This window comes from Carassius auratus, chromosome 27 (assembly GCF_003368295.1).
Source record: "Carassius auratus strain Wakin chromosome 27, ASM336829v1, whole genome shotgun sequence".
In the NCBI taxonomy this organism is placed as follows: domain Eukaryota; kingdom Metazoa; phylum Chordata; class Actinopteri; order Cypriniformes; family Cyprinidae; genus Carassius; species Carassius auratus.
In genome coordinates this window covers 31,073,696-31,086,307 of record NC_039269.1, presented here as the reverse complement: position 1 = coordinate 31,086,307, position 12,612 = coordinate 31,073,696, and the positions used below count along the sequence as shown (strand labels likewise).

The 12,612-nt window shown below is 38.0% G+C and overlaps 2 protein-coding genes across 2 annotated transcripts; both read right to left on the bottom strand.

Annotated features, from left to right (window-relative positions):
• Positions 1 to 2,107: 2,107 nt before the first annotated feature.
• LOC113046208 (uncharacterized) lies at positions 2,108 to 7,154 on the bottom strand. The gene is made up of 2 exons (XM_026207147.1): positions 3,209 to 7,154; positions 2,108 to 3,102 (listed from the first exon to the last, which is right to left on the bottom strand). The coding sequence occupies exon 1, from the start codon at positions 7,151 to 7,153 to the stop codon at positions 3,782 to 3,784; it is 3,372 nt and encodes a 1,123-aa protein (XP_026062932.1). The 5' UTR covers position 7,154; the 3' UTR covers positions 2,108 to 3,102; positions 3,209 to 3,781.
• Positions 7,155 to 7,251: 97 nt separating this feature from the next.
• LOC113046489 (uncharacterized) lies at positions 7,252 to 11,172 on the bottom strand. The gene is made up of 4 exons (XM_026207332.1): positions 10,729 to 11,172; positions 8,197 to 10,622; positions 7,574 to 7,752; positions 7,252 to 7,395 (listed from the first exon to the last, which is right to left on the bottom strand). Exons 2-4 carry the CDS (start codon positions 9,947 to 9,949, stop codon positions 7,252 to 7,254), a joined length of 2,076 nt encoding a protein of 691 aa, XP_026063117.1. The 5' UTR covers positions 9,950 to 10,622; positions 10,729 to 11,172.
• Between the last annotated feature and the right edge of the window lie 1,440 nt (positions 11,173 to 12,612).

Below are 12,612 nucleotides of genomic sequence, written 5' to 3'. Positions count from 1 at the left end.
GAATACTCACACATTTTGGTCTTAATTTCCCATTGGCTTTATGTCATGTCATAAATAGTAGACACTTAAGTACTATATATTAGTTGAGCTCCCACATATTTTGTTTTAGATAATTATGCAAATTATTTTCTGAAAGTTGCAATGTCCCTTTCCTTAACAGGGTTATTTGTTTGCTTTCAAATTATAAATATATAAAAGATTTTATGTAAACCCTGTGTTTTTAGATAAACACATACAACTTGCACATGTATTTTTTTCTTATTGGAGAAAACTGTGATGTTTGGATGCATTTTTTGTTTGTTTGCATGTTATTGCTCCCACACCTAGCTATTGAACACACTGGATTATATAGATATGATTGAATTGTTATTTTAAATATTAATTTAAATTATCAAGATGATGGGGTGGACACATGATGCAGAACACACAAAGCATAACAAAATATGACAATGAAACATATATTCAACTTGGAATTGTTGAATTGATTGGAAAAGATAAATCTAATTATAATAAATAATTTAATTACTGTCTCAATCATATAAAGTAGTACAATAGCATTTCATTCAATTATAAAAACAAAGTAGCAAACAGTCATTTTGATAAATACAGCAGATTTTATCAATGCAGCATACACAGCTTGTTCATGAGGCCTAAAAAATAGTGTACTGTATGCACATACTAACTTTTACTCACCAACTTACTCACCTCAGCCACTCGCCACTAAAGAGACAAAAAATCCTGTCCTGATGTCTCTAAAGTGGACAAACTCTTCTTTTTTATTAAATAAAAATATTGTTTTATTACCAAATTATTAATTCACTCAAATTGAGTAATCTCTTATTCAATAAAATGTTAATAGGAGAACAACATTTTTAAATTGTACGATTTAACTACTCTAATTCAAATTGATGAGAGGTGTATGGGACTTGGCAAAATAACATGCGTCCTCTTACACAAAACAAAACACAAATCTAAAAAATGTATCGAAAGAGCCAAGCAATGCTTTAGTATCAACAGAAAAACTTCTATATAACAATATAACACACACTATCATAGTCATTTTTAAGTTATCATGGCAAATGAGTAGATGCATACATGAATATATTCTTTATTATTTGAGAAGTCTTGATGTTGATATACTGCTGTACATTCTAAACCTCACAGGTGCTCCGGAGGAGAAAGTATAAGGTAATACAGTCTATGCTCAAGTTGAGGTAAGCTTCAAACTACTGTTCATCATTGATATGTTGTCATGTGGTATAGTTCTATGATAGACATCAAAAACTTTCCTCTGCACAAATCAGTGGCTCATATCTGTCAGAACATGCTGACGTGGTGATTATTATCACAGCTGAAAACATTTAGACACATTATTATAGACGCTTATTTAATAATTAAACCTTCTCAAGAAAACAATGATATGACCAATACTGAATAAACCCTTCAGCAGCTAAAACCAATTATTTTAACTGATTAAAGTTTACTTTTTGTCACCAGCAAAGATAATCAATTTGTTTGTCATTAATGTCATAAGAGTCATGCAGGCTCACAGTGAAAACAATTAGCCTAAAAAATAAATAGTAGATGTCAAAGTAGTACAATAGCATTTCATTCAATTATAAAAACAGTAGTAAACAATCATTTTGATAAATAGAGCAGATGTTTAACAATGTAATACACAACTTCTTCATGAGGCCTTTTTTTTAAGTGTATGCACACATACAAACTATTACTCCTTGACAGAACATTATACAATAAACCAAGTTTTTTTTTTTTTTTACATTTTAGGCTGGAGAAATGCAGAAACCCAGCAGTGACTGCAATCCTTATGACATTCCAGACCGGGTGAGAATAATCTAGTTAATCTAGTTAACAGGTCATGATTTTATAAAATGCTTGTTGTATATACTGTAGGTTTGTGAATGTTTTATTAAACTCTTTAGTTTAGTACTTTTTCAGCTAAACATAAGCGTTTCAGGAATGCATTTTAAAAATACTTCTTCTATATGTATTTCATTAGGTTCAAGCCGAGACACAAGAAGAAACAGGGGATAAACAACCCAGCACAACCTACTGCACAGTTGGACAACACAAAAAAACACCAGTCCACCCTGAAACAGACCACACAATTTATTCAGCAGTGTTCAAACAACAAAACAAGAAACCACCTGTCATATCCACCAGTGACACTTAAAATAAAACTGGTGGCCATTTCTCACATGAGGAAGGTATCACAAGATCTGATCCCAAAATGTCATTTCTACTCTCACTATCTTTGTCATATCTTTATGTGGAAGAAATAATGAGAACAATATACAGGTGTGTTATTTTGAAAATCCAATTTAGGTGTGCTTTCTCAAGCACTGGTTTAGTATATTAGATTCAAACAACCAGATCCAAAAGGTCTTACTTTTTTGTGTATGACTGTGAATTATATCTTAGATTGGTTTTACTACACAAAACTTCATAACTTTTAAATATAAAAAAATATTAAATGCAGTAAACTGTGACAACTGATCCCACATGAGAATTTAGTATCAGAGGTGGGTAATGAATTACATTTACTTGAGTAAATTGTCTGGGTAACTTAAATTTTTGGAGGATATGGGTATTTTTACCCTTACTTAGCTAAGTACTCTTACTTGAGCCAGAGACAGACACGTTTTTACAGCACTGCGCATTATAACCAATCACATAAGATTCTGCTGAGCTTATGAATGCAATGGCCAATCAAATAAATAATGCTTATTAATAATTTGCCAATATGCTGTTGTGGCTTCTGTGTGTCTCATGATGAACATGACGGTAGATCCTGTAGTGTATTTTCGTCTTCCATGGATCTGAGCAATCATACTATCTCAGGGTTTTGTTTCCATAAGAAAGATTTTATTTTCAAGAGAAAATAAAACCGAGAAAGCTCTGCAGAACAGTCTGTCGAGTCTGTGTCGGTTCTCTATTTTATACATTGCTTCTGAAGGCGTGCCCATGTTCAATACATTTCATACATATTATGCCCGCCCTTAGTCATGACGCGAAGGCTGAGGTTCTTTAACTGATGTTTAATGTGTTCTGGACTTAGACTCCAACACCAACACCGTAGAACTGAGTAAAAAAGGGTGAATATACAACAAACATGTCATACATTCAGTTACATGTAAAACACACATGACTTTAAACTCGTACATAAACAGAAAATACATCCACATACCACTTTTGCCTGCTTATGAGCTAAGAGAGGGGTTATCTTGAAGCTTCTTTATCGGATGACTTCTAAATAGAAATACTTTAAACTTTGCAATGATTACATCATTCCATATGATCAGCAGAATTGCTCTGTGAAACTCGGACCGCAGTTCTGACTCGTTCTCCGTGACAAAACAGGAAGTGACATACAAAGGCACGATGGGAGCAAAATAAAATATAACCAAAGAAAACTCTTAGAAAGAATAAATATTCCTCAAATATACAACAGTTGAGTATATAAATCACAATAAGCATTATAAAATAGTCGAAATATAAAAATATACAGATTAGACTGATCAAAAAGTTACTGAAATAAATGAGTGTTGAAGTACACAAGCGCCATCTAGTGGAAATAAACATTATAGATTCCGAAAGCTTGTAACAGCAAACACACTCCCACCATCACGCAATGTGTGATTCTTAAAAGAATTTACTTTATAAATACTCAGTAACTCAACATGAACTAATAAACATTTAGTGGATAAGTATTTGTACACGTTTAACATACACAGTTAAACACTTTTCAAACTTAACCCTTTTAATCAGCTTCAAGTAGTAACACTGTTTTGTGTATGGGTCTTTCTAAGTAGACTGACTTATTTGTGCGTGCACCCTTGCTATCTAGTGTTGCATCACTAACAAGAAGTTTAAGTCTTCTCACCATTCCATCAGATCCTGGGAAAACTTCTACCACTTTAGCTAGCTTCCACTGATTTCGTGATGCCAAATCATCTTGAAGCAGAACGATATCATTTATTTTGGTGTTTCTCCTGCTCTTATTCCACTTACTTCTCTGCTGCAGATTCAACAGATATTCCTTCCTCCACCTGGTCCAAAACTCATTTGCCAGAAACTGAACTCTTTTCCATCTTTTCTGAAGATAAAGATCTTCCCTCACAAACTCTCCAGGAGGTGGTGCAATGATGGTGGACTTCATTGTTAGTATATGATTCGGCGTCAATGGTTCTGGTCCCACAGGATCATTGAGGTGCTCTGAGGTCAATGGTCGACTATTTACGATCGCCATTACTTCATACATGAATGTTCTTAAGGAAGAACTGTCCAGTCTTGCTGCAGACTTGTCTAGGATGGACGTTAGTACACTCCTTACAGTCCGGATCTGTCTCTCCCAGACACCACCCATGTGACTGGAAGCAGGCGGGTTCATGATAAAGGTACAGCCTAACTCTTTCACACGTTCTTGATCCATTCCCTTCATCAACTTCAGGAACTCTCCCTTTGCACCCACGAAGTTGGTACCTTGATCACTATAAAGCTGACTTACATTGCCACGTATAGCAATAAGACAACGCAGTGCATTAAGAAAGGCATCAGTACTAAGATCATCCAGCACCTCAAGATGAACAGCTCGCGAACACATGCAGGTGAAAAGTAGTCCGTATCTCTTCAACTCTTTCCTTCCCTCTTTAACATAGAACGGACCGAAGCAGTCCATGCCACTATAGGTGAACGGAGGGGTAGCTTCCATCCTTTCTGGTGGCAGGTCAGCCATCCTTTGCTCCTGATTGCATTTCCTCAGCTTCCTACACTTAATGCATCTGTAGATGAGAGATGAAACTTCGCTACTGCATCCCAGAATCCAAATACCATTGGAGCGGATTTCATTGATGGTCATGCCACGACCTTGATGTTGCACCTTTTCATGGAAGTGTTTTATGAGTAAACGAGATATATGATGTCCTTTAGGAAGAATGGCTGGATGCTTGACATGAGAGTGAAGTTCTGCCTGTGTCAATCGTCCTCCCACTCGTAAGACATCATGGTCATCGATAAACGGACTTAACTTGTACAGCTTGTTGAAAAGACTTGAATTAACTTCCTTGCCTTGTCTTAGATGCTTGATCTCGTCACTGAACACTTCTTCTTGAACGATGTGAATTATGAATTGTTCAGCATCCTTCCTTTCTTCAAGTGTTGTGGAATTGTTGGATCTTTCTACCAAACCTTTCGCACTCCTTGCACAACGTTTGAGCCTTGCTATGGCTTTCACTGCCCTCTTCCAATCTGAAAACCTTTGCAAGCGATCTGACAGACACCACTCTTCCCTTGCCTTGGTCATTAGAACCTGTGCCCTTTTGAGTTCCGGGTCTCCATCATTAACTTCTCCCACCTTAATGTCATCCTTAGGGAGTTCTCTTTGCCATAGGAAACTTGGACCAGTAAACCAGTTCGATCCCATGAGTTCCTTTACGGTGAGCCCACGAGAGGCATGGTCAGCTGGATTTTGTTCTGAAGCCACATATCTCCATTGACTAGTCTCAGTGCTTGTTCTGATCTGCTGAACTCGGTTGGCTACAAATACATGGAAACGTCGTGCATCGTTGTTAATATAGCCAAGGACAACTTTGGAGTCGGTCCAGTAGTATTCACGAATGCCATCCAATTCTAGTTCTCTTTTGAGCAGATCACCAGTTCTTGTGGCAACCACTGCAGCTGAGAGCTCCAGTCTGGGAATTGTTGTTACCTTTGTTGGAGCAACCCTAGCTTTACTCATAACAAGAGTGCAGTAGACTTCTCCAGACTTGGTTACAGCTCTGAGGTATGAACATACTCCATAGCCTGACACACTGGCGTCTGAGAAATGGTGTAGCTCATATTGTTGAACATCCTTGAATGTTGATGGCACATAACAACGTGGTATCTTCACCAAAGACAGGTTATGGAGGTCTTGCAACCAAGCTTCCCAATGCGGCTTGAGGTCATCAGGAAGTGGTTCGTCCCAGCCTAACTTGTCTTGACACATCTTTTGTAGAGTCCTTTTCCCAACTAAAATGAAGGGAGCGACGAATCCAAGAGGATCAAAAATGGAAGCAACTGTAGACAGCACACCTCTTCTAGTAAAAGGATTTTCCTTTACTAACACTCTGAAATGGAACTTGTCTGAAGCCACGCACCATTGGATGCCGAGCGCCCTCTCTACTTTAGGTTCTCCTAGGGTCAAGTCAAAGTCAGTTGCCCCTTCAGTACATTCCTCCTTTGGAATTGTGGCAATCACCGTCTTGCTGTTGGTGATGAATTTATGCAAGCGAAGCTTTCCGGTATTACAGAGACCCCTGGCTTCCTTTACAAGCTGGATTGCCTCTGCTTCAGTGTCCACACTCGCTAAGCCATCGTCAACATAAAAATTACGTTGTATGAACTTCACTGTGGCTTGATTAAACTTGCCTTGACCTTGTACGGCAAGGTATTTGAGGCCGAAGTTTGCACATCCAGGCGAGGAGGCCGCTCCGAACAAATGGACCTTCATTCGAAAAACTGAAGGTGAGGCTTCCATGTTTCCATCTTCCCACCATAGGAACCTGAGGTAGTCCCGATCCTTTGGAGCAACGTGGAACTGGTGGAACATACGCTCCACATCACACATGATGGCTACTTGCCCTTTCCGGAAATGACACAAGACTCCAACAAGGGTATTTGTGAGGTCAGGCCCAGTCAGTAGATGCTCATTCAGAGAAGTATTCTGAAATCTTGCAGAGCAATCAAAGACGATACGAATCTTGCCTGGCTTCTGTGGGTTATATACTCCATGGTGAGGTATATACCATGCTGGTTGACTACTTAACTCCATCTCTGGGACCCTTTCAGCATCGCCTCTTGCTATTATGTCCTTCATGAAAGCCATGTAGTCCTTTTGGTACTGTTCATCTCTCTTTAAACGCTTCTCTAGGGATTTGAGTCGATGCTCTGCACACGCTTTGTTGTTTGGCAAATCTGGCCTCTCACCCTTAAAAGGCAATGGCATCTCATAGTGTCCATCTTGCACTTGCTTAATGCCTTCATTCAATTTTGCCAAAAACCTTAAGTCTTCTTGCGACGTTGAGACTTCCTCATTATCCCGTTCTACAAAGTCTGACTCAAAAACCTTCAATATCTCTGCCGGAGTGATCATCTCTTTAAACTTGTTCCTCTGTACAAAGCAGACTTCAGACTTGAGTTTGTGAGATGGATCACGAGCTGGTAGAACTTGCTTCATGATAATCCTGTGACTCACACCGATTTCATCTTCATAATAACTGTCGTCATGGTTGTATCCAACGATACTCCAACCCAACACGGATCTTTGTGCAAATGGCTGATCTTCATTGCCACTGAGAACATCCCTGGGAAGTAAGGCTTGAGGGCAGTTGTAGCCTATTAACAAACCTACTTCACAGTCAAGTGCAGGAGCCATTTCATCTGCCAGATGTTCTAGATGAGGCCAATTCTTTGCGGTTTCACATGTGGGTATATGAGATCTATTTGCAGGTATGTAGTCTCTAGTATAAGTTGTTGGAAGTTTGATTTTAACTTCAGACTGAATGCCTCTTACTTGTAGACCATTCAATTTGTGACTGGACACAACCTTCGTTTTGGATGTTATGGTGGAAATCTTGAGTTTGACAGGCTCTTTCTTGATATCAAGTGTCTCAGCTGTGTCCTTTAAAATGAAAGTAGTGTCGCTCTGAGTATCAAGCAAGGCATACACTAAAATCTCCTTCCTTGGTTCATCTGTTGTTGAGACATATACTGAAATGATTGATGACGTATGAGTGCCGTTCCTTTCTTGAACTACTCTGTTTGAAGTCACAGGCTTAGACTCTTGTACCTTCTGTGATTCGGCTGTTCTATCTGCAGATCCGTGATTGACCTTGAACTGATCTTGACTGGTTCTAGAGCTTTGTCCTGGGTATTTATTTACACGGTCCTGGTGTAGGCTTGTTGGGTGAGCCTTCTCACATTTTTCACACACACTCCTAGAGGTGCAGCTTCTGGAGTTATGACCAGTCTTAAGACAGCCAAAGCACAACTTCTCAGACTGTACAAACTTCAATCTTTCCTCAATTGGTCTTTCCATAATTTTGCGACACTTATGAAGAGTGTGGCCTAATCTCTTACAAAAGACACACATAAGGCTAGTCCTTTCACTGGAACTAGTGGTGAATGTCTTTGCACTTGAGTTGCGATTCCTCTGAAACTTATAATGATCTTGATCTGATTGCTTGAACCTTTCTTGCTCTTCTGGCTTTATCGCTTGCAGTGAGGTGATAGGATTGCATGCGATTCTAGCTTCCTTGTTAAGAAATTCAACAAAGTATTTGAAATCTGGGAATCCTTTGTATTCGTCTTGAAACTTGGTGACTGCTCTATTCCAACGTGAACTCAACCAGTCTGGCAATTTGGCTAATATTCTTTTATTTTCAACACAGTCATTCAGAGCTTGTAAACCTTGTACATAAGGCATTGCTGATTCAACACTGCTTAGGAAATCTACAAATTCCTGGAGGTCTTTGCTGTCTTTGGTAGCAATCTTGTGCCAAGACTGTATTTTGTCACGGTAAGATTTGCCAACTACGAACGGATTGCCGAACCGGTCATCAAGGATGTCCCAGGCTGCCGTGTAAGCCATTTCTGTTCCAGCCACAAAATGTCCTTCAATCGCTCTCTTGGCCGGACCACCTACATACTTGCGTAGAAAGAATAGCTTTTCTTGTGATGGCAAGTTCTTGCGATCAATTAACGTCTGGAAGGACAGCTTCCAGTCATTATACTTCAGGGGATCTCCAGAAAAAACAACAGGTTCTGTAATTGGAATCCTATTGGCTGTAATCGCTTCAGCCAATGCCTTCACAAGATCATTAGAAGCTTCGTTGGGAGCAGGCCATGTAGGTGACTGAGAGATATGAGCTTGGGGTAACCTTTGTTGAAGAAGAGGAGCAGAACGCTGTTCTCCCTCATCACCTTTGATGCTTTCAGCATAAACTTGCAGCCTTGCTTGTGCTGCGTTATGTCTTTTTAGTTCCTCCAACCGTTCCACTTCTTTTTTCTTTTCTTCCAGCTTTATTTTTCTAACAGTGCTTTCTGAAATAAATTGAGCCCTTTTCCTTGCATTCTCCGCTTCGGTTTCCCTTTCTTGAGCTTCTCTTTCTGCTGCTAACCTTTCATCCTCTGCCTCCAGTTTCCTAATTTCCTCTTCATGTTGATGTTGTGTCTTCATTATTTTAATCACTTCTTGTGTAGACGCTACTTCAGCCGCTGCTTCTTGTCTTTTCTGCAGAGAATCACTGTAAGATTGACTGGACATCTTGGAAACAGACTTTGACTTACTGGAGTTTGCTGAGATGATGCTGGACACAGTGGCTTCAAACACTGAATCTGAATCAGGCCAGGGAATGTCCTTAGGATCACCGTTGAGGAATCTTTGAGACTTCTCATTTGCAGTGCTAGTAATGGCAAGGCAAGTGTCATTTTTCCTCCGAATTTCAGGTTCAGGGCTTGTGATGCTTCTTATATCACCATAAATATGGTCGACCTCAGACTGAGTGGCATTAATGGTGCTCACAACTTCACAAATCAATTCTGCATCATCATTGTTCTTAATGGCTCTTTTCAAACCATTGATGTGATACTTCCACCTTCTATACTTCTGCTCAAAGCTTCTTTTCAGATCATTTAGTCTAGCGTCTTGCAGCGTTTTACCCTTCTCGGTAAGCGTGCGTGCTCGCTGGCTTCTTCTAATATCTGAGAGCTGTGTATTATCTATGTCCACCTGAGGTTGTTGTACTTGTGCAGCCACTTCAACTTGTTCAGTTATATCAGCCTGCTCTGATGGAATGACCTGCTCTGCATTGTCTACGTCTTGTGCAGTAGGGGTTGTATAGCTAACTTCTTTAGTAGCCAGCAATGTATTTTCACTTGTGTTTGACATGCTAAACCTGTGTTGCACTATAATGTGAATATTCAAAGAGCAACCTAAAGTTTAGTGTAAAGCGGTTATCTCAGCTACACTTATGTGATCCAATCATGTAAATGATAACAAGCTACAGAACTGTCAAGAAGTAGTCTATGAATTCAACTTGTAAAAAAAAAATGTGAATATCAACACGCTTAAATGATGAAGTATACACAAATACTTGAATACAACAGAAAATTCAAACTTTAGTCTTATTTAATAGTAGCAAAATTGTTTATCTGTTTAGTCCCTTTTAGTTTCTTAATAAGTCAAACGATAATAGAAAAATGTCCAACTTTATCTTAGAATGGGAATGATGGAAATACCAGAGCAATTGAAACTTCAGTGACAGTTCACAAGACCTTGCGCTGCTTCCAAGTCACTAACTTCAAAAGTGCTTGCTTGTTCAGCCTTTGCTTGCTTCAGTCAAGTCAATTGCCATCTTTTCATGTTGTACTTCCCTCATTCAACATGTGGCGCCTCTTGATGGCCGATTTCCTCGTGCAGCTTTACGATCTGATGCAGTTGGCCTTCACCGACGCAGAAAGTGTTCTACTATGCCCGCCCTTAGTCATGACGCGAAGGCTGAGGTTCTTTAACTGATGTTTAATGTGTTCTGGACTTAGACTCCAACACCAACACCGTAGAACTGAGTAAAAAAGGGTGAATATACAACAAACATGTCATACATTCAGTTACATGTAAAACACACATGACTTTAAACTCGTACATAAACAGAAAATACATCCACATACCACTTTTGCCTGCTTATGAGCTAAGAGAGGGGTTATCTTGAAGCTTCTTTATCGGATGACTTCTAAATAGAAATACTTTAAACTTTGCAATGATTACATCATTCCATATGATCAGCAGAATTGCTCTGTGAAACTCGGACCGCAGTTCTGACTCGTTCTCCGTGACAAAACAGGAAGTGACATACAAAGGCACGATGGGAGCAAAATAAAATATAACCAAAGAAAACTCTTAGAAAGAATAAATATTCCTCAAATATACAACAGTTGAGTATATAAATCACAATAAGCATTATAAAATAGTCGAAATATAAAAATATACAGATTAGACTGATCAAAAAGTTACTGAAATAAATGAGTGTTGAAGTACACAAGCGCCATCTAGTGGAAATAAACATTATAGATTCCGAAAGCTTGTAACAGCAAACACACATATGGTTCTGTTAATCAACTCTTTTACCTTTTATGGCTGTGTCTCCAGCTTGCTTTTAGGATGTACAATTTATTTTAAGTGAAACGAGGAGACCTAATCATATATTTTTTTCTTATGTCAAAACAGGGTGTCCAACTTTACTATATGCTGTATTTTGGTAATGTCTGCACCAAGGAGGTCTGATCATATATTTTGTCTAATGTCCAAATAGAGTGTGCAGCTGCACCATCTACTATACCCCTGCACTCTATGCACATTCCATTCTCACGCAGGCCTCTACACACAGGCAATTGCATGATTATAACAGTAGAATAACTTGATACATAAATGGCTAGATTCACATTGATTATGCCTGATTAGTTTACCTATTGACAAATAAAAATCTTCCACAATCCATCAAAATGCATGTGCGCAACTATTAAAGTAGAATATAAATATGATAACAAATAATGAACAAATTACATACAGGTTTAATACATTGAGACAAAACAACAGTATTAGACCGCAAATCCACATTCCACGTATAAAAGCACACATAAAAAAAAAAAAACACGCCAAAAACAAAAACAATTGGCTTTTATGTTGGAATCAGGTTCATCTTCAAATTCAGATAGATACTTGTCACATAAATGTGTGTTCTGGGGACCTTACTTTCTAAAGCAAAGTCATTCTTTTGAGTGGGATCTTCTCTATGATAGTAATTAAATATTCTGAAATGAGTGAAATGATAGTAAACAAGAGTTTGGTTGATAAGTCACTTTAATAGCCAAACAGCAGAAAAATTACAAATACAATGCACTGTAAATGTATTTATAATTTGATTATTTGACAGTTATCACTATAAATGTAATATGGTTGATTTTTAAATAGAATTTTATTGAGAAAATATTCATATATTAAGTCATTCGCATAGTTTTTTGTTAACAACATACAGTATTTGCTTAAGTAGGGTTTTTATGAATTCTCTGAAGCATGTAATCCACTTTATTTTGTAAGTAAACTCTTTTCTTTGAATGTGCGAGACTTACGGCTCAAGTGTATTAAACTGTAAACTATTTGCGAGACAAACCGATGTGTTTGTGACAGTACATTAAAATAATGAGGAAAACAACCAGCTTGAAATATCAAATATCAAGCACCTTCATGAGCAGTAGAGAAAAAAAGAAAGGAAAAATATATAAAAATAATTGAAAGCTAATAACCCAGAAGCCTCACACATTTAACTTACAATGGTCACTCTCTCTTTTTTTCTGTATTAAAAAAAACATTTTCTGTACTAGCCATTCTGTATTAATCTACTGCATATTCAAAACATAGTTTTTTTTACATTATTTTTATTCATTTTCAGTGTTTATGTAATTTGTTTTTGTCTTTTTTCATGAATAAAAAAGACTAGATGTGTTATATATGAGTTTCATCTGCTGTCTTTAAAAATAAAATTGTTAGATTAAATT

Coding starts and splice junctions, on each gene's coding strand:
- LOC113046208 (XM_026207147.1), bottom strand. CDS start 7,153: ATGATCACTCCGGCAGAGATATTGAAGGTTTTTGAGTCAGACTTTGTA.
- LOC113046489 (XM_026207332.1), bottom strand. CDS start 9,949: ATGTCAAACACAAGTGAAAATACATTGCTGGCTACTAAAGAAGTTAGC. Junction 7,753..8,196: donor TCAGAGGAATCGCAACTCAA/GTGCAAAGACAT, acceptor TCTCAACAACAG/ATGAACCAAGGAAGGAGATT. Junction 7,396..7,573: donor ACAAATTGAATGGTCTACAA/GTAAGAGGCATT, acceptor GTTTGTTAATAG/GCTACAACTGCCCTCAAGCC.